Here is a 20,787-nt window from a genome sequence, read left to right as displayed (position 1 = left end):
ATGATCACTATGAGTTGTGAATAAGAAACTCAAAGGGGATGGTGCCGGTATTGGGCATGGTGAGAAGTAAAATGGTTTAATAGGCCTGTTCTACTTTCAAGTGCAGCTCAATTCTGCTATCTTAAGATCACAACTCATACAGAACTGACCCAGGTATTTTCTTTCAAGCCAATGCCAGATATTGGCTGGAAGTTTTAAAAAGCTCAGGAGTTGGACGGGAGACCACCGTCCAAGGAAGTTCAGGGATGCTACACAGAAGATTATGGAGGTTTATTTCTGAGGAAGGATGGTAGAGTAGAACAGGATGGACCCATTTTGCGGACTGAATTTAAACATTATGGTAAATGATAAGGTGTGGGCATGCAAGGGAGTGAGGGGTGGCATGCAAGGAAAGGGGAGGGAGGGAGCCCAGCATCTGGACATGGCCCACCCACCATAGCAAAGGGAGAGGGAAAGAAGGGAGGGGGAAGGGTGGTATGCAAGGGAAAGGGAGGGAGGGGAGGGAGGGAGGGAGGGTGGCATGTAAGGGAAAGGGAGGGGAGGGAGGGTGGCATGCAAGGGAAAGGGAGGGGAGGGAGGGTGGCAGCGTGGGCGGTGCGGCGAGGGGAGGAGGGTGGGTGGCATGCAAGGGTGCGGAGGAGGGAGGGAGGGAGGGGTGGCATGCAAGGGGAGGAGGAGGAGGAAGGGGGTGGCATGCAAGGAGAGGAGGCCCAGCATTGATGGCCCACCCACCAGCGGGAGGGAGGGGAGGTGGCGGCATGCAAGGGAAGGGAGGGAAGAGGAGGGCCCCCAGGATCAGGACATGACCCACCCACCCTAGCAGATGGAGAGGGAGGGGAGGGAGGGAGTAAGGGGTGGCATGCAAGGGAGGGGGAGGGGCCCAACATTTGGACATGACCCACCCACCCTAGCAAAGGGAGGAGGAGGGGTGGCATGCAAGTGAAGGGGAGGGAGAAGGAGGGGCCCCAGCCTCTGGACATGGCCCACCCACTCTAGCAGATGGAGAGGGAGGGAGGGAGGGAGGAATGGGTGGCAGGTAAATCACCTCTGTTCCTCTCTTGTCTTGAAAATCTACTGCCATAAGTCACCTGTTACTTAACAGAACTTTCCACCACCTGAATTGTGGTAAGTGGGGAGGTCATTCTTCTGCAATTCAATACAGATTTGTCCACTGTCTTTGTATCTTGTGCCTGTGAAAGTTCTGGCCAGTGAAAGTTCTGCAAATGGGCTTTAGACCTGAGCACAGTTTGACATATTAGTCAAGCTGTAAAAGTGCCGAAATCAAGAGCACACCCTAAGTATCTGGATCCAAGCTGATTAAAAAAAAACAAAAGTTAGTACAAGCAGGCAGCTTAGAATTCCCACTTTGCACCCCCAGGCTGTTTTCCCAATTTACTGGCCCTTCGCTTTCTTCCTGCTCACAGGAAACAGAGAATCCAACCCAAAACCGAGAGACAAAATGAATTCATGCGTGGGCAGGGGATATTCCTGAACTTTTAGCCGTTCCCTATAACCTTAATAACTTTCTGGTGAATCCTTCTATTGGCATAAAAGTCACAGATTATATCACCACAACCCAGCATTTAAAAACCTTCATTTCCTCCTAAATTGAATAAAGGGTTGAAGTGACTGTGCATGATTGCAGCCATTGTATAAGAATAGGAATGCGCACACAGCAAGTCATTCCTTTTTTCTGAGAAATTCTGGAACGCCCGGCTGAACTTCCAGGAACACAAGATAAGCCCTGCCAATTCTCATTGCTGGATACTTTTTTTTTTTTTTTTAAGCCGGAGTCAGAATTTTGGAAAGGTCTCCTGAAAAACACCCGTGAAAAGAGGCCGATTTTCTTCTTAATCCCCACAAGATTAGAGATAAATTTCCAAGGGAATGCGCTTGAACAGGGAATGGATTAAATGGGAGTTCCTGGACCAATAAGGAGAGGGGCTAAGAAAAGTAGCACGTTCGAGGCACAGAACTATTTGCCAACGGCTTTCTTAGAACAGAGACGCAGAGTCCACAACACTTCCAGCTTTCTCAATAATGGCAGTCTAAAGACACTGGAACGTCTCTGACAACTTGATGCTGGCATGTTCAGTGCTGCTGTGACCAATTTGAAGGAGGAGGAGGAGGAGGAGGAGGAGGAGGAGGATGGAGGAGGGGGAGGAGGAGGAGGGAGGAGGGGGAGGAGGAGGAGGAGGAGGAGAAGAAGGAGAAGTAGAAGGAGAAGAAGGAGAAGAAGGAGAAGGAGGAGGAGGAGAAGAGGAGGAGGAGAAGGAGGAGAAGGAGGAGAAGGAGGAGAAGGAGGAGAAGGAGAAGGAGAAGGAGAAGAAGAAGAAGAAGAAGAAGAAGAAGAAGAAGAAGAAGAAGAAGAAGAAGAAGAAGAAGAAGAAGAATAAGAGGTGGAGGAGGAGGAGGAGGAGGAGGAGGGAGGGAGGAGGAGGAGGAGTTTGGATTTATATCCCCCCTTTCTCTCCTGCAGGAGACCTCAAAGGGGCTGACAATCTCCTTCCCCTTCCCGCTCACAACAAAACACTTTCCTGTGAGGAGTGGGTGGGGCTGAGAGAGCTCCGAGAAGCTGTGACTAGCCCAAGGTCACCCAGCTGGCGTGTGTGGGAGTGCACAGGCTAATCTGAATTCCCCAGATAAGCCTCCACAGCTCAGGCGGCAGAGCTGGGAATCAAACCCGGTTCCTCCAGATTAGATACACGAGCTCTTAACCTCCTACGCCACTGCTGCTCCTACGTCACTGCTGCTCCTACGCCACTGCTGCTGTCTTAACCAGGAAGATTAACTAAATAGTCCATGATGATAGCCTAGGACAGGGGTCCCTGTGGGTGCCATAGCACCCGCCAACACCATTCTTGATACCCAGTGAATGTTTTTAGAAAGTAGGTGGGGCCATGTGAGGCTCTTGCCCAATAGGGGCTTCCGAAAGGCAACTGAGACTTTGACTGATGGTGCAGACTAAAATAATATTGTCTCAGATTGTTAGCTTTATTATCTGCCTTTCCCAGTTCATTCTTAAATTACCTCTCTTCTCCCCTGCACGTGGACTTCCTGTGAGCGGCTGGTTCCGCCTCCTGGGGCAGCCATTTTGTGGTTGTGCCCACCACAATTCCAAAAGTATGCACAAGCTCAAAAAGGTTGGCGAGCCCCGACCTGAAAGTGTACAAACTAAACATAGCCCCTGAAAATGGATGTCCAATCTTATTTATCTTAACATGTCTGAAATCACTTCTTTATCAGTGAAACCGTGGGCAAAGAAAGTGAGTTTTAAAGCGCAGTCCCTGCCAATAGCTGTTTGGAGACTATTACAGAGTTCAACCACCTGAGGGTGGTTAATCCAACCTGGCAGAATCCAACTCCAACCGCAATCCAGCAAACAGACAAATACCAAAGCGGGCCACCACTGAGTCCGCAGAGCTGGCATGTAAAAAAGAAAAACACCTTTGGCAACATCCATTCTAAACGTTATTTCTAAACTCTTTCCCTCAGGGTCCACATTCTGGGACAAGGGGCTCTTTCCTTATTCCCCCAAGAGGCCTAGAAATGCCATCGTTCACACAGGGGGAAGCTACACTATCACAATCCAAAGGACCAAGTCATGCACCTCATTTAGAGCTTGTAGTTTATCAAGACGTACCCAGAGGTGGGATCCGGCAGATTCTCACAGGTTCCCGAGAGTAGGTTACTAATTATTTGTGTGTGCCGAGAGGGGGTGACTAATGGGTGATTTTGCCACGTGGTTTTTGCCTTAGTTACGCCCCTCCTCTCAGCAGTAGCGCGCAGAACTTGAAGCAGTTCTAGCACGGAGGTGCATCGCGTGCGTGGCAGCCTGCGCCTGCGTGTATTCGTTTCCCGCCCAAGGACCGGCGCAGCGGTTGTGTCCTTGCCACAGCCCCGCCCAGGAATGCCCCACCCCCGGAATGCCCGGCCACGCCCCCGTCGTGCCCCGCCCAGCCCCATTGGCGCTATGCCACAGTTTGAATCCCACCACCATGGGAACCTGTTACTAAAATTTTTGGATCCCATCACTGGACGTACCCACATGGATGGATGCATCCTAAGCATTTCAGATGGGATAAATACACTGAACAGTCAACCACAATGAAGCCACAATGCATGATTCCTCCACCCACCCCACAACACACTGGAGGCTGTCTTTCATTGCCCCATTTTGTTTTTCAAGAAAAGCTGTTCTGCCAGCCAGGCCTGCAGTTCATGGCATCATAGGTAGCCACCCTTTCCCCACTTCCCTCTTCCCTTCCCTTTCTTCCCCTTTCCCTCCCCCTTTAATTCATTCCGCTTAGCATGGGATTGATTTTGTGAAGCCTTGTATAATGGTGGGATCCAAAAATGTTGTGTTTTTTTTTGCTTTATTACATTAGAATTTTATATACACTCATTTACCTTCAAAATAAATCATCACTAGTTTACAAACTCGTAATACATTGAATAATTTTCCATTTTTCATCTTAACATACATTAAAATAGCCTCCGCATTTACATACCAACTTCTCCATTATATTTATCACAATATAATTGATTATAATTATTTTATACTTCTGTTATTTCTTACACTTCTTAAATTATATCCAAGATCACATATTTTTGTTTTGACTTATCTTCAATGTATTTAATCCATAATAACCATACATTCTTGAATTTTCCATTAATCTCCAATTTTTCAAATCCTGAAAGTTTTGCCACCTTAACTAGATCCATAACTTTATGTCTCCATTCTATTATTGAAGGAACTGTTTGTTGACGCCAATATCTGGCTAACATAATCCTAGCCACCGTTGATGAGTATTGAAATAAAGTTTCATTTTCATTTATTTGCCTGTGGTCCCACATTCCTAATAAATATATTTCAGGGGTACATTTCATATCTAGCTTTAAGATTTTCTGAATCTCTATCGAAAATCAGAAATTCACAAATTCAAAAATGTTAGTAACAGGTTCCCATGGTGGTGGGATTCAAACTGTGGCGAAGCGCCAATGGGGCTGGGCAGGGCATTCCGGGGGCGTAAACGGGCATTCCGGGGGCGGGGCATTCCTGGGCGGGGCTGTGGCAAGGATGCAGCCACTGCGCCGGTCCTTGGGCGGGAAACAAATGCACACAGGCGCAGGCTGCCATGCACGCCAGCGCACCTCCTGCTAGACTGCTCCAAGTTCTGCGCGCTACTGCTGAGAGGAGGGGCGTAACTAAGGCAAAAATCACGTGGCAAAATCACCAATTAGTAACCCCCTCTTGGCACACACAAATAATTAGTAACCTACTCTCGGGAACCTGTGAGAACCTGCTGGATCCCATCTCTGAATATATGGTCATATAGTTTAATCTGTTAATTTATTGTTCTAAGCCACCCTGAGTCCATCACATGGAAATATGGTCTAGAAATCAAATTATAAACAAACAAACAAACAAAGAGACAAACTACCATAAAGGAGAAGAGATCTTTCTGTGCTTTGTTCTTTTCTTTGCTGAAAGCCCCCAAGCTGCTTTTAACTTAGGCCCCTTCCGCACAAGCAAAATAATGTGTTTTCAAACCACTTTCACAACTGTTTACAAGTGGATTTTGCTATTCCGCACAGCTTCAAAGAGCACTGAAAGCAGTTTGAAAGTGCATTATTCTGCATGTGCGGAATGAGCCTTAGAGAACATAGAACACAAGAATCTGCTTTATACTGATGTCAGGCCATTAGTTCATTGCAGCCAATATTGTCTACTCTAGGAGTGGCCAACCGATGGTGCTCCAGATGTCCACGGACTACAATTCCCATCAGCCCCTGCTAGCATGGCCAATTGGACTACAATTCCCATCAGCCCCTGCCAGCATGACCAATTGGCCATGCTGGCAGGGGCTGATGGGAATTGCAGTCCGTGAACATCTGGAGCACCATCGGTTGGCCACCCCGGTCTACTCGGATTGGCAGCAGCATGGCGGAACCGCAAGCAGAGATCTTTCACATCACCAAATGTCTTTTAACAGACGATGCAGAGAACTGAACCTGAGAACCTTCCGTCAAATAAGCGGATGCTCTGCCACTCAGCCACTGGACGCTCCACCATCGTCTGAAGCCCCAGCCACACTGCATGGAATGAACAGGCCAGATTTGACATCGTGGCTGTCAATCAAAGCTCCCTGGGGTTCCATCTCCATTCACTGTTGTGAGATATTCTGGATGTCTGTGCACGTGCTATTTTTCTCTCTCTCTTTCACCTCACCTTCTTCCAACACTGGCGTGAGGGGTACTTCTATCGCTGCAGAAATCTCTGCGCTATTTCACAGTGAATGCACTCAGGATGCAGGGAGAGACAGGAGGTTGTTGGGGTTTTTTTAAAGGATGGGGAGGGAGGAAGAGAGAAGCAGGATGGGCTAGTTGCAAAATTGTTCCCAAAAGGCACGGATTATAATTCCAGGAGTTCACTGCAGAAATCCTAGCACACAGTAATCTCTACAAGGCATCCTCTGGCATAGACTTTTACGACCAGGATACCAATTCCAAGCTTTTTAAAAACTTTGAATTTATCCAGAAATATCAACAAGTTTCATAACTGAGTATTTTAGATGCCCCTCTCTAAAATACTTCCTCTTTTTCTTCTCCACAATACAGAGCTGCATTACTGTAGCTATTATGTTTGCCAAAATCTGGGAATGAATACCATTTTAGCACAGAAATTCCATCTGGTTCTGATGAGGTGTCACAAAATTCATGTTCGTTTGTGCTGCAACAAACCAGCCGGGCTACGCTGGAATTACCAACTTGAATAACTAAAGCCCTCCTAGTGAAACCAGTCCTTAAGAAAGGAGATAATAGGGATTGTTTGGTTAACAGCTCAGCCTTTTAATCCGCTACTAGCTTTACATACATCTCACCTTCATTTACCTTGGAAAATGAAGAGCATTCCCCTGCCTGGTGGAATGCTCTACCTCCAGCTGCCCGGGCCCCGCGGGACCTTGGTGAGTTCCGCAGGGCCTGTAAGATGGAGCTATTCCACCGGGCCTTGGGGGGGGGGGGGGCTGGCGGCGGTTCTACCGCCCCCCACTGAGGCTGCCTGTTTTCCATCTCGGTTGGGCCCTGATTCCATCTTGGGCCCTGCCTACCCCCTCCCCTTTTGGCCTTAGATCAGGCGCCTGTTTTTAACAACTTCTGTTGTTTTAATTTGTATTTATTCCTAGTAATTGCTGCTTAAGTTTTTAATGGGTTTAAGTTATATTTTTGTATTGATTTGCTGTCTTGGAGAACAGCCATATTGTGAGCCGCCTCAAGCCCTTTGGGGGTGAGGCAGCCTATAAATCCAACAAATCAATCAACCAATAAATAAAATACAGGGGTAATGGCGTAACAAGCAGCATCAACTATGAGGTACTACTAACTTGGTGAATATTTAATATGAGCGCTCAGTCTGGTGAAACCGTGAGCACATTGCCCAGATGAATAACCAAGCAGTCTGCTGAGGAAAGGGATCTAACTGTACAACCATAGTGAAAATCACAAATATGTTTAAAGGTGCATTTGATCACAACTTACTATCCGGTAAGGATGGTGCAAAAATGAGTCTGGGCAACCAGCTAAAGCCATTTGCGCCTTCAGAGTTTTTTTTTCAAAATAGCATCTATGGCTGTTCCGCACCTGCAACAAAAAGAACAAAAAAGAACTATGAGGACAAAAAACCCTGCAAGGAGGCAATCCAACAACTGTTAGCATAGCAGAAAATCTGACAAACAAGGAACGAAGAAACACAGAAAAAAAATATACATCGCTGAAGGCTTTCACAGGCAGAATCAACTCACGGTTTTTCCGGCCTGTGTGGCCGTATGTTTTGTCAAAGGCTTTCACAGCCAGAATCACTAGAGCAGTGATGGCGAACCTTTTTGAGACCGAGTGCCCAAATTGCAACCCAAACCCCACTTATTTACCGCAAAGTGCCAACCTGGCAATTTAACCTGAATGCTGAGGTTTTAGTTTAGAAAAAACTGGTTGGCTCCCTCTTCCTCCGCCCCACCTGCTCAAGCACGGGCCAGCATGCTCTAGCCTCCAGCAAGTCCCATGCACACCACTCTGTGCCTCTCTAGCATCTCTGCCTCCTCTGCACCCCCCCTCAGGCAGCAGCCACCGGTAACAGGCCTGCCAGCCGAGTCCTCCCTGCTTACCACGATGCACGCATGTTGTGCTCAGTGGCCCAGGCCAGCCTAGATGTGTGTGTGGGGGGGGGTGTGATTTTCCGCCCCCCAAGTGACGAACTCTGTGTGCGCGTGCCCACAGAGAGGGCTCTGAGTGCCACCTCTGGCACCCGTGCCATAGGTTCGCCATCAGTGCACTAGAGTGTTGTGGGTTTTCCGGGTTGTATAGCCGTGTTCCAGTAGCATTTTCTCCCGACGTTACACCTGCATCTGTCTGGCATCCTCTGTCTGGCATCCTCTGAAGATGCCAGCCACAGATGCAGGTGAAACGTCAGGAGAAAATGCTACTGGAACACGGCCATACTCAAAGCAGCCCATGCAACAATAGCCTTGGGCTGGAAAGAAAAGAAAAAAATGGACACTTCAGAGATGGTCAGAATATATCTGGGAACAAGCGACACTTGATATTTTCGATATGCTAACCAAAAATAAGACGTGGCAAGATAAACAGAATGAAATTTTGAAGATATGGATAATATACGTGGACTGGATGAAAGAAGCTCGAGTCAACGAAGAAATATGGGAGAAGAGGCTATAGAGAATGAACTTACTGCTGTTTGTGTGACAAAACTATGAAGAAGAAGCAATGGGGGGAGGGAGAAAAGGGGGGGGGGAAGTATTGTTTGAAAATGTATGAAGAAGAAAATTACCGTAAACTGTAAAATTCAAATGATACAATAAAAAAATTAAATAAATAAAAAAATGGAACACAGCCATACAACCCGGAAAACCCATAACACTCTTGTGAGGCCATAGTCTGGTAGTTTTTGCTCCTAACGTTTCACCCAGATCTATGGCTGGTATCTCCGGAGGCACATCACAGTGAGCTGTGTTTCTCTCCATGGCACAAGACAGAAGAGAAACACACCTTACCAATGACACGCCTCTGGAGATGCAAACCATAGATGTGGTCAAAACACTGGGAACAAAAACTACCAGACTACAGCCACACAGCCTGGAAAACCCACAACAGACAAAAGAAAACAGCTTGTACAGCCTTGCAGGTCTTACTGTACACTGGAAAGCCAACAGACAGATCAGCATAATTCAAATTCTCCAAAGATCCCTTTATTGGGTACACGAGCCTTGCTATTAAAGTCAACCAGAATTATTAATCCACAAAAAATCTTAGTGGCACACCTACATACACACACTTACATAATTCACTTGGGGCACAACTGCTGTATGAAAAAGCAAACTCTTCCAAAACATTCTCTCTCTGCCCTTGGTTTCTTGGGAGTCTCCCCGCCCCCTTGTCTGTTTATAAGCCTGTTTTATGGTCCAACGTGTAAATCTGAACGTATACTGCCTACCCAACCTCATGTAAGCCTATCTTCCACTTTACAAGGCATCCAGGCATATGGAGAGAAAAAACACTAGTTCGTTTAACAGTAGGAAATACTTTATGAGGCACACACCATGTAAATAGAATTATTTGGCAGTACACACCACATCACATGGCATTCATTAGCTACCAGGTTTTTTATAAAAAAAAATATCCCAGCACTCAGATACTCTACCAGGAAGATGAGCGGCTCTACGAAACTAGCTGGTTTTCTGAAGGGGGAAAAAAAATCAATTTCTGGGCTTTTTGTTATGGCACAGAAAAATACGCTTCGGTTTCTTTGGCACAGCTTGAATTGAAGTCTCCTCGAGTCTAATGGTGAGAGGTCACTTGGGCTCCTAAAGCCACAAGCACCTTATAAAGTTACACTTAGAAGATCTTTGAACAACGGGGCTGTGACCAATTTCTTGGGGGGTTTACACCAACCACTGGATTTTTCTACAGTCACATAATTTCCTGCCTGTCCCGCTAAGCCAGGTCTCCCAGCTGGAATTTTAAAAAGCTCGGAGGGGTTAGATTTTGGGTATAAACCCCCACCCACCCACCCCCCAGCTTGGACTGGTAACTGAACAACAACAAAGTAAACCGACAAGCACAAGGTGGTTTTCGTTTAAATGTGAACGAGAAACACAAAACTGGGGTAAATATTAACGTGTAACCAGGACATTAAGTTTTAAACAGACCGTGCCAAAGAAAAAACCTTATCTTTGGCAGGTTTGTGATATATCGCAGCACTCAGGAGCAGCAGTGGCGTAGGAGGTTAAGAGCTCACGTATCTAATCTGGAGGAACCAGGTTTGATTCCCCGCTCTGCCGCCTAAGCTGTGGAGGCTTATCTGGGGAATTCAGATTAGCCTGTACACTCCCACACACGCCAGCTGGGTGACCTTGGGTTAGTCACAGCTTCTTGGAGCTCACTCAGCCCCACCTACCTCACCGGGTGTGTGTTGTGAGGGGGGAAGGGCAAGGAGATTGTAAGCCCCTTTGAGTCTCCTACAGGAGAGAAAGGGGGGATATAAATCCAAACTCTTCTTCTTCTTACAAACTTAGTTAAATGCTGCATGCATCAAATGATGCTGGTCTTCTGTAAATATAGTTGCCACCCTGTGGGTTACAGCAGGAGAAAGGGTAGAGAGCAATATTGTTTGATGGACGACTTCATGAGGTCATTTCCGGTTTGTACCTGGAAACGATGTCAACGTTCTAGAAATTCAAACACCTCTTTGGTAAAAGCCATAGAGATTAGCAAATTCCTACAGAAGTGCTGTCCCTTCTGGATATAAATCAGAGGTGTCATACCCTGTTTCCCCAAATATAAGACATCCCCTGAAAATAAGACTCCTAGAGGTTTTGCTGAAGTGCAAAATATAACCGAAAGTAAGACATAGCATAGTTTTTGTTTGGAAGCATGCCCAACAAACAGAACACAGAAAAATAAGACATCCCCTGAAAATAAGACATAGCGCATCTTTGGGAGCAAAAATTGATATAAGACACTTTCTTATATTCGGGGGAACACGGTAGATCCTCCTTGGCCCCAAAGGCTCCCCCTGTTTGCCAGTGTTGAGCTGGCAAACTTGTGAACACCTCAGTACTTTCAGTCAGGGACTTAATCAAATTAACGTTAGCTTAATTTCAGCCGCTTAATCGAAGATCTGATGTCTCCACAACTTTTTAATTCACAGTCGTGTTAAACTAACTCATTCATACACAATTTCCAACCTCTTTCTACTACCAAAAACTGATCTCTGGGCATAATCCTTCCCACGAGCAAGTTCAAAGCACTGCTCTGACTACACTTCATTGGCTCATGATACTTCTATGCTCTTCCCAACAACATATTATGACTTAAACACATCCTCTTCTGCCCCCAAGTAAGAACAACACATTTCCAAATCCAAATCCAAAACCTTTATTAGGTATAAAACCGGTGTGTGTCAGGAATTCCAAATACAATTAAGAAGGTCATTATTGCACAACATGTGGTACACAGAGTAAAAATATAGCAACAGCTTCAGAGATTTCAACATTAGAGTTATTTAGAAGCTTAGCCATTTTTATCTTATCAGAAAGGAGCATAAATCCTGTTGGTAGTACAGTTATCAAATCAGTTCTAGTGTTGTTGTATTTTGAACAGTGAAGCAGAATATGAGAAAGTGTATCGGTTGTATCAGGACAAAATCGACAGCAACGCTCGTTTTGTGGAACAACACATTTCTATGACAGCCTGTGCCATATACATCATTAACAACAATTGATACTGAGCTTAAAATATAAATATTGAGAGAGAGAGAGAGAGAGAGAGAGAGAGAGAGAGAGCGTGCTTCAGCCAGCTATGCATCGTGTCATCCACACTTCCACACAAGTGTGAAAAGTTTCAGTTTTCCTTGAGCAGTGATGGCGAAACGATGGCACTCCGAACCCTCTCTGTGGGCACGTGCAAACAGAGTGGCCCCTTCCCAACACATCTAGGCTGGCCTGGGCTGCTGGGCTCGATTATTAGCATTAAACCTAAGACTTAGTTTTGGAGAAGCAGTGTAGGTAACCCTGTTAAGCGCTGTTAAACCCTACTGATTTTCATGGGAAGAACTAAAGCACTATCCTTTTCCTGGGAGTAAGCTCGGTTGCTGACAATGGGGTTTGCTTCTAAGTAAACCCTCCTAGGGTCGTGATTCACCCGTTGAAAGAGTTACACGGTTGCTTCAAAGCAAAGCCACTGACTACCACCAAGCTTACTCCTGAGTAACACGTGCCTTGGAGCCAATTGTTTTTTCTAAACTAAAACCTCAGTATTCAGGTTAAATTGCCGTGTTGGCACTTTGCAATAAATAAGTGGGTTTTGGGATGCCATATGGACACTCGACCTCAAAAAGGTTCGCCATCACTGTCCTAGAGCCTGAAGTGTGTGGCCCCCGGCCCTGCAAAAATACGAAGCCTGCTGCAGAAACACGACATACCTAATTTGTGCGTAACCATTTGAGAAGTCTGAAAAGATGCTAATGTATATTGAACAGGGATTAATTATAGAACAGGGATTAATTATACAATATGCCGAGCATCACACAGGAAGGAAGCATTCCGAAAAGCTATTACGAAGGAAGGAAATTACGAATACTTGGACAGGACAGTGTATGACAGTAAGGGAGGGTGAGAAGGGAAATGCTTTTGTTGTTGTTGTAAAGGAAGAAAGCGCCTTAAGGAAGTTGCCAAGGCTCCCAAGTCCCAGGGGCAGTCTGGAGTTCTCCCAGAATTACAACTGATTTCCAGATGGCAAAGGTCAGGTCCCACGGACAAAATGGCAGCTTTGGAGTGTAGATGCTAGGCCCTGATAGCTTTGCTGAGCTGTCCAACCAAATTACACCATCCCCAGGCACTAGTCCCAAATCTCTAAGGCCCCTTCCGCACACGCAAAATAATGCGTTTTCAAACCACTTTCACAACTGTTTGCAAGTGGATTTTGCCATTCCGCACAGCTTCAAAGAGCACTGAAAGCAGTTTGAAAGTGCATTATTCTGCTTGTGCGGAATGAGCCAAGAATCTCCCAAGCGTGAGCTGCCAATCGTCTCTGTAGCATTACCAGGCCTAGCCTGACAACCAGTGGGAGACTGGGTTGACATCATCTCCAGGGAAAACCCAGAAGTGACATCATGCCTCTCTAGGAATCACCAAAAACTCTGTGATAAAACTTGGGGGGGGGGGGGGACAGGGGATTCAGCCAAATCTAACAGAAGAGGCTGAAAACACTATTCTTCATCTAGATATTCCCTTAAATGCTGCTCCAAGACTTATTTGTATTAGTCAGAGTTTAATTCAGCCCTCGCAAAACCAAAAGCTATCATCCTTAAAGCCAAGTGGCCATTGTTTCGGACAAGATCATTCCTGATCCAAATCCTCATCTAGGAAGAGACAGAGGCCCCTCCCGCACACGCAAAATAATGCATTTTCAAACCACTTTCACAACTGTTTGCAAGTGGATTTTGCCATTCCGCACAGCTTCAAAGAGCACTGAAAGCAGTTTGAAAGTGCATTATTTTGCATGTGCGGAATGAGCCAGAGACTAAGTACAGGGAAGCTACATGCGTGTTCTCATGTACAACTCTTCACCTGCCCCACAACGATTAAACAGGTTCCCCGTCTCTAGATCTGGTTCTGAACATAGGATGCAGTTTTCAAAAATCTACAAAATTGGGCTATGTAAAGACGGAGCGGGTTTTCTACAGACCCAAAGTTTGGAGAAAAATCCCAAATGCCAAAAAGGTAGCATGGGGGGAGATTAAAATCCTCTCTCCCGGCATACAGTGACTGCTCTTACTGGGATCTTGCAAAAATCAGTCAGCACTGTGAGGTTGCCTGGCAACCAAGAAACCAGCACCTGGGCCTAGACAACCCGAGCAGGACGGACTGCTGGGAAAAGCAGGAGCAGTAGCGTCTGAGATTGGGAGACAAAACAGAGAAAGGGCTGAGGAAAAAGAGAGAGAAGGACCCCTTCCTTCCGCACATGCAGAACAATGCACTTTGCAGCTGGATTTTACTGTGCGGAATAGCAAAATCCACTTGCAAACAATTGTGAAAGTGGATTGAAAGTGCATTATTCTGCAAGTGCGGAAGGGCCCAAAATGCAGCTAAAGTGGGCGTTAGTCTTACAACCTGTATTCACTCTAGAACTCAATAGGCCCTTTTAAGGTAAAAGTGCAAACACCAGGGGATTACTGGCCCATTGGGTGATGCCACCTCATAAAGTTTACTAGGCAGGCTATGTTTACAGGCTGGTTTGCCACAGCCTCTCTCAATCATCCACACTTTATTCCCAGCAACCTAGCTACTCATTTTATTGAACTCGAAAGGATAGAAACCTGAGTCAACTTTGAGTGGCTACCCCAGGGGCATAGTGCCTTGTGGGGGGCGTAGTGCCTTGTGGGGGGGCAACAAAAATGCAGGGTTCGTTTTGGGGTATTTTTAGTGGTTTTCCATTTTTGGCCTGCAGGGTGCGCAGTTTGTAGGCTAGCGGCACCAAAATTTCAGCGTATCATCAGGAGACTGTCCTTATGCTACCCCCCAAGTTTGGTGCAGTTTGGTTCAGGGAGTCCAGAGTTATGGACTCCCAAAGGGGATTCCCCCATCCCCCATTGTTTCCAATAGGAGCTAATAGGAGATGGGGGCTACACCTTTGAGGGTCCATAAATTTGGCTCCCCTGAACCAAACTGCACCAAACGTGGGGAGTATCATTAGGGCAGTCTCCTGATGAGACCCTGAAAGTTTTGAGACTGTGCCTTCAGAAATGTGCCCCCCCACCCCTCGCAGCCTGCAACCCCCATTGACAGCAATGCAGAAAACTCAATGCAGAACAAAGATTCTTGGGTAAATTTCTGGGATGTTCCTGCAGGGGGCGCATTTTTGGATGTATCAGCACCAAAATTTCAGGGTATCATCTGGAAACTGTCCTGATGGCACCACCCCCCTCCAAGCTTGGTACAGTTTGGTTATGGGGGGGGGCAAAGTTATGGACCCTCAAAAGGGTAGCCCTTGGCAATGTCTTCCCCTGAAACTTTTCCAAGTTAGCTTCCCTTACAATGTGATCGTACTGATTGGATCTTTTACCTCCTCCCCAAAAGCCTGGCCGTTCCCCACGCCCGCTGTGTGGTTGCCCAGCCTCTCCTTTGGTGCTTGGTTTACTTTTTTTTTTCAATCCCTCACCTCACTTCTCCCCCCACCTCCTTTTAATTTTTACCATTTCTTGAAGTCTTCCCCCCCCCCTTGTTTTTTGGATCAGCAAAGTTATGAATTATTGCATGGGAAAAAGTTTTTAAAAATCCATGGTGGCCAGGAAACAACGTTCAGAGGAGGAGAATGCAGGAAAACATCATAGAAAACGATGAGATCAAAAACATCTTCAAAACGGGGTGAGTGCAGTGTACTGAAAAGGCCTAGAACAGGGGTAGGGAACCTGCGGCTCTCCAGATGTTCAGGAACTACAATTCCCATCAGCCCCTGTCAGAATGGCCAATTGGCCATGCTGGCAGGGGCTGATGGGAATTGTAGTTCCTGAACATCTGGAGAGCCGCAGGTTCCCTACCCCTGGCCTAGAAGAAATTGAAGGTATGTACTATCCACAGTCTTTCCTTTATTAAAATATTATTACATGTGTAAGAGTGCCAACCTGAATAATTCAGTTTTGCATAATTTTGGGAACACGAGGAGCACGGCAATCTCCCCAAACTCATCATGCAGGCTATTCCATAAGACGGGGGCCCCAACGGAGAATCTTGACACTCACTTTGCCAGCCTGGTTACTTTTATCTGAACAGTTTCATCATTTGGGGACAATCTGTATGGCCTGCTTCAAAGGCTGTTTCATGACTATCATTTTCAGATACCTCACGTTACTTTACACTGTTGGCTTATTCAGTATTGCCAACTGCTACAGAGAGTTTCTTAACCTTATGAGCAAGTCTGTGAAGAGAAGACATGCAAATCTTCTAAACACCTAGTTGAGAAGTTGATACCATTTGGAGGCAAATAGGCCTGGGCGCGAGGTGTATATTAAACTGCGCACATCAGAGTTAATAAACACCTAGTTGCTTCCACGTTGATTGAGACATATGGAAAGGTTTATGGTCATACACGAAGGCTTTCTGGCCCGTGTGCGACACCCAAGTCTACCCAACTGCCAGGAAGCCAAACGTCATGGGATGAAGGCTGCGTAGTTCCTCGACCAGCATGGCAGTAAGACAGCAGGAACTGTACCAGAAAAAGTACACAACACAGCATTAATCATTCACGGAGTGAAAGCTGGGATTAAATTCTACTTGTAATGAAGTTATAGCCCTGAGCCTGATGGGCCAGGTTAGCCCAGACTTTGTCAAATTTTGGAAGCTAAGCAGGGTCAGTTCCTGGTTAGTTTTTGGATGGAAGACCACCAAGGACAGTGGTGGCGAACCTATGGCACAGGTGCCAGAGGTGGCACTCAGAGCCCTCTCTGTGGGCACGTGCAAACAGAGTGTCCCCCACACACACATCTAGGCTGGCCTGAGCCACTGGGCTCAATTATTAGTACTAAACCTAAGACCTAGTTTTGGGGAAGCAGTGTAGGTAGCCCTGTTAAGCGCTGTTAAACCCCACTGGTTTTCTTTCGAAGAACTGAAGCGTGATCCTTTACCTGGGAGTAAGCTCGGTTGCTGACAATGGGGCTTGTTTCTGAGTAAACCCTCCTAGGGTCATGATTCACCCATTGGAAGAGTTGCACAATTGCTTCAAAGCAAAGCCACCAACTACCACCAAGGTTAATCCCGAGTAACGCACACCTCGGAGTCAACCGTTTTTTCTAAACTAAAACCTCAGTCTTCAGGTTAAATTGCCGTGTTGGCGCTTTGCGATAAATAAGTGGGTTTCGGGTTGCAATTTGGGCACTCGGTCTCGAAAAGGTTCGCCATCACTGACCAAGGACATTCAGGGTTGCTACACAAAGGAAGTCAGTGGTGACCACTTCTATTCACCTCTTGCTTTGAAAACCCTATGGGATCACTTAAGTCAGCTGTGTCCTGACAGCACTTTACACTCACAATCAAGTTAAAAGAACTGGTTGTTGTGGGTTTTCCGGGCTGGGTGGCCGTGGTCTGGCGGATCTTGTGCCTAACGTTTCGCCTGCATCTGTGGCCAGCATCTTCCCAGACTTCTCTCTGTGATATACCTCTGACGATGGCGGCCACAGATGCAGGCGAAACATTAGGAACAAGATCTACCAAACCACGGCCCCACAGCCCGGAAAACCCACAACAACCAGTTGAATCCGGCCATGAAAGCCTTCAACAATACAAGTTAAAAGAAGCCTGCCGTACTGCCCAATGGCAAGGCTTACTGAAACAGCAGCCACATGGAAAACGAGGAGTTAAAAATCTAAATGTTATTCCTCGCACATGAAGCCATTCAGTACCGAAGCGGAGCACACCAAGAGTCCGTTCTTGGCAGTGGCAGCTCTTGTTGAGTTGCTTCACTTCACGAAACATCAATTTGTCACATCTAAACAGATGGTAAGAATTGCATCAGATATTGTGAAAAACAGTAATATTTTTTCCTGTTGCGAGAAGCCAAGATATTGCGCTAGCCTTGTCAGAATATCTACATTGCCACCATCAAGTGTCATGGAAATATTAGACGCTTGTCTGATCAAATCTGAACCAGAGCTCCTAATCATGCTCCCTCCCTGAAATTTTTACAGCTGAACCTCTTTACCCTTCTACAAGTAAAGGTAGTCCCTATGCAAGAACCGGGTTATTACTGATCCAAGAGGTGACGTCACATCGCACTGTTTATTAGGCAGACTGTGTTTATAGGGTGGTTTGCCACTTTACCCCCCATACCAGGGGTAGGGAACCTGCGGCTCTCCAGATGTTCAGGAACTACAATTCCCATCAGCCCCTACCAGCATGGCCAATTGGCCTGCCCCATATTCATTTTACTGACCTCGAAAGGATGGGAAACTAAGTCAACTGAAAGGATGGGAAACTGAGGAGCAGCAGTGGCATAGGAGGTTAAGAGCTCGTGTATCTAATCTGGAGGAACCGGGTTTGATTCCCAGCTCTGCCGCCTGAGCTGTGGAGGCTTATCTGGGGAATTCAGATTAGACTGTACACTCTCACACACGCCAGCTGGGTGACCTTGGGCTAGTCACAGCTTCTCGGAGCTCTCTCAGCCCCACCTACCTCACAGGGTGTTTGTTGTGAGGGGGGAAGGGCAAGGAGATTGTAAGCCCCTTTGAGTCTCCTACAGGAGAGAAAGGGGGGATATAAATCCAAACTCTTCTTCTTCTTCTTCAATCTTGAACCAGCTGTCTGAAACCAACTTCCACTAGGACCAAACTCAGACCGTGAGCAGAGTTTTGACTGCAAAATCGCAGCTTGCCACACTGCCCTATTGGGGTCTTCAAGGTGGCCGAGGCAATTAAAATTCAATATGCAATATTTACACTACCCTATTTCAAACCTGACCCAAAACTCTTGTCTAGCCAAGGTACTAAGGAACCGTTCCCATATGCTTGTTCATCACATAAGTGCAGAAGCCAGACTCAATGTCAGATAGAACTTTCGCATCGCCCTGGACCAGAGGTGTCCAACTCTGGCGCTTCAGATGTTCATGGACTACAATTCCCATCAGCCCCTGCCCTGGACAGTCTTCACTGTTTGGCCACAACCAACCAACAAACAAAAAAAAGGCCAAGAGGGTAGAGCTGCAAAACTGGAGACAGTTTACCAGACTGCCACAGGGCTCTTTAACGCTCAAAACAAGGATAACAGGCGATGTCATATCCAGTCACACAGTAAAAACTAAGGTCCTGTGCGGTTTCCGGAGGGTCGTGTGGATTCTCTCACATAAAAGCATATGTTCTAGGCCAGGGGTAGGGAACCTGCGGCTCTCCAGATGTTCAGGAACTACAATTCCCATCAGCCTCTGTCAGCATGGCCAATTGGCCATGCTAGTAGGGGCTGATGGGAATTGTAGTTCCTGAACATCTGGAGAGCTGCAGGTTCCCTACCCCTGTTCTAGGCGGTTATAGATACGGTGAGCCTGTGGAGTTTTGAAAGTCCTTTTGGCTGTAAGAAATGATGGGATAGTACCTGTGTCTTTGCAGCGTAGAAGAAAGGTTAGTTTTTCCAATTTCCGTGTGTCTTGGAACAATTTCTCCCCATAGAGATGTTCAATGTATTGTCGAAGGCTTTCACGGCCGGAATCACTGGGGTGCTGTGTGGTTCCCAGAAACCACACAGCACCCCAGTGATTCCGGCTGTGAAAGCCTTCGACAATACAGTAAAAACTAACTTCAGTCTGCTAACACGGAAAAGTGGCTGGCACTTAAATGCTGTTTTTAAAGTGAAAACAACATCAAACATTCAGTAAGGATCCTTCGGTGGTTTGTTGTTTCACACTGAATTATGCTGCGATTGCATCCGGGCTAAACTTAAGATCCAGTTTGGACTCGGCACAGTTCTTTTTTTAAAAAATAGAGATAGTCAGAAATTACTTTGAAAACACAAATATAGAGGTACCAAGGAAGCTAGAAATCAATTAAGTATTCCTGCCTCCCTGATTGGTTGATGAAGAATACCCAGATATCCTCTAGTCTAGCTCAATGGAGAAGTTGTAATGTACAGGGGTGGCCAACCTATGGCACTCCAATTGGCCATGCTGGCAGGGGCTGATGGGAATTGCAGTCCATGAACATCTGTAGCGCCATAGGTTGGCCAACCCGGCATAGTATTTGGGCAGATCCCAGAAGGGCTTCCTTCTGAAATCGTAGAGATGCTAATTTTGTCAATTTGAAGATGTTTCAAGTGCTGCCTAGTGTTTTCGGAATGGCGCCCAGCGTGCCGATCGCCACTGGGACAACCTCAGCTGGTTTGTGCCATTATTACTATTATTTTGTACAGATTTTCTCTTGTGGGGACAGATAAAATTGTACAACTAGGACAGCCAAACCCCCACTGCGAGAAGGGGGTCCCTGGCACCCAGCCCCTGCTCCAGTGCTATGGATCAACTGGCCAGTGGGGGCAGAGGAGGAAGAAGAAGAAGAAGAAGAAGAAGAAGAAGAAGAAGAAGAAGAAGAAGAAGAAGAAGAAGAAGAAGAAGAAGAAGAAGAAGAAGAAGAAGAAGAAGAAGAAGAAGAAGAAGAAGAAGAAGAAGAAGAAGAAGAAGAAGAAGAAGAAGAAGAAGAAGAAGAAGAGTTTGGATTTATATCCCCCCTTTCTCTCCTGCAGGAGATTCAAAGGGGCTTACAATCTCCTTGCCCTTCCCCCCTCACAATAAACACCCTGTGAGGTAGGTGGGGCTGAGAGAGCTCCGAGAAGCTGTGACTAGCCCAAGGTCACCCAGCTGGCGTGTGTGGGAGTGCACAGGCTAATCTGAATTCCCCAGAATTCCCCTGAATTCCTCCACAGCTCAGGCGGCAGAGCTGGGAATCAAGCCCGGTTCCTCCAGATTAGATACATGAGCTCTTAACCTCCTACGCCACTGCTGCTCCATAGGAAGGCAAAGCCCAGCACGGCAGCAACGTCACCAGCAACGTCACATCTGGCACACAACAAAGTGGCATCATTGCTTGACCAGTGAAATGAGCAGCTCTGGCCCTTGGGCAAAAAGTGTGGCAAAAATCGCTTCTACCACAGAGTTTTGCCCAAATACGAGAGTCCCATTTGCTGAGGATATGATGATGTCACTTCCACCACATACTGGAGGGATGTTGCTGTGGTGCCAGGCTAG

General features: G+C 46.6%; 1 protein-coding gene across 1 annotated transcript in view; it reads right to left on the bottom strand.

The window, feature by feature from the left end:
• GRB10 (growth factor receptor bound protein 10) overlaps positions 1 to 20,787 on the bottom strand; it is a 164,785-nt gene that overhangs the window by 115,540 nt on the left and 28,458 nt on the right. The window contains exon 2 of the mRNA XM_048511356.1: positions 7,540 to 7,641. Within this exon, the coding sequence (XP_048367313.1) occupies positions 7,540 to 7,590 (51 nt within the window). The 5' untranslated portion in view covers positions 7,591 to 7,641. The remainder of the gene's footprint in view (positions 1 to 7,539; positions 7,642 to 20,787) is intronic.

Source organism: Sphaerodactylus townsendi, linkage group LG11, assembly GCF_021028975.2.
Source record: "Sphaerodactylus townsendi isolate TG3544 linkage group LG11, MPM_Stown_v2.3, whole genome shotgun sequence".
NCBI classification, from domain to species: domain Eukaryota; kingdom Metazoa; phylum Chordata; class Lepidosauria; order Squamata; family Sphaerodactylidae; genus Sphaerodactylus; species Sphaerodactylus townsendi.
This window is presented reverse-complemented; position numbering and strand designations above follow the sequence as displayed.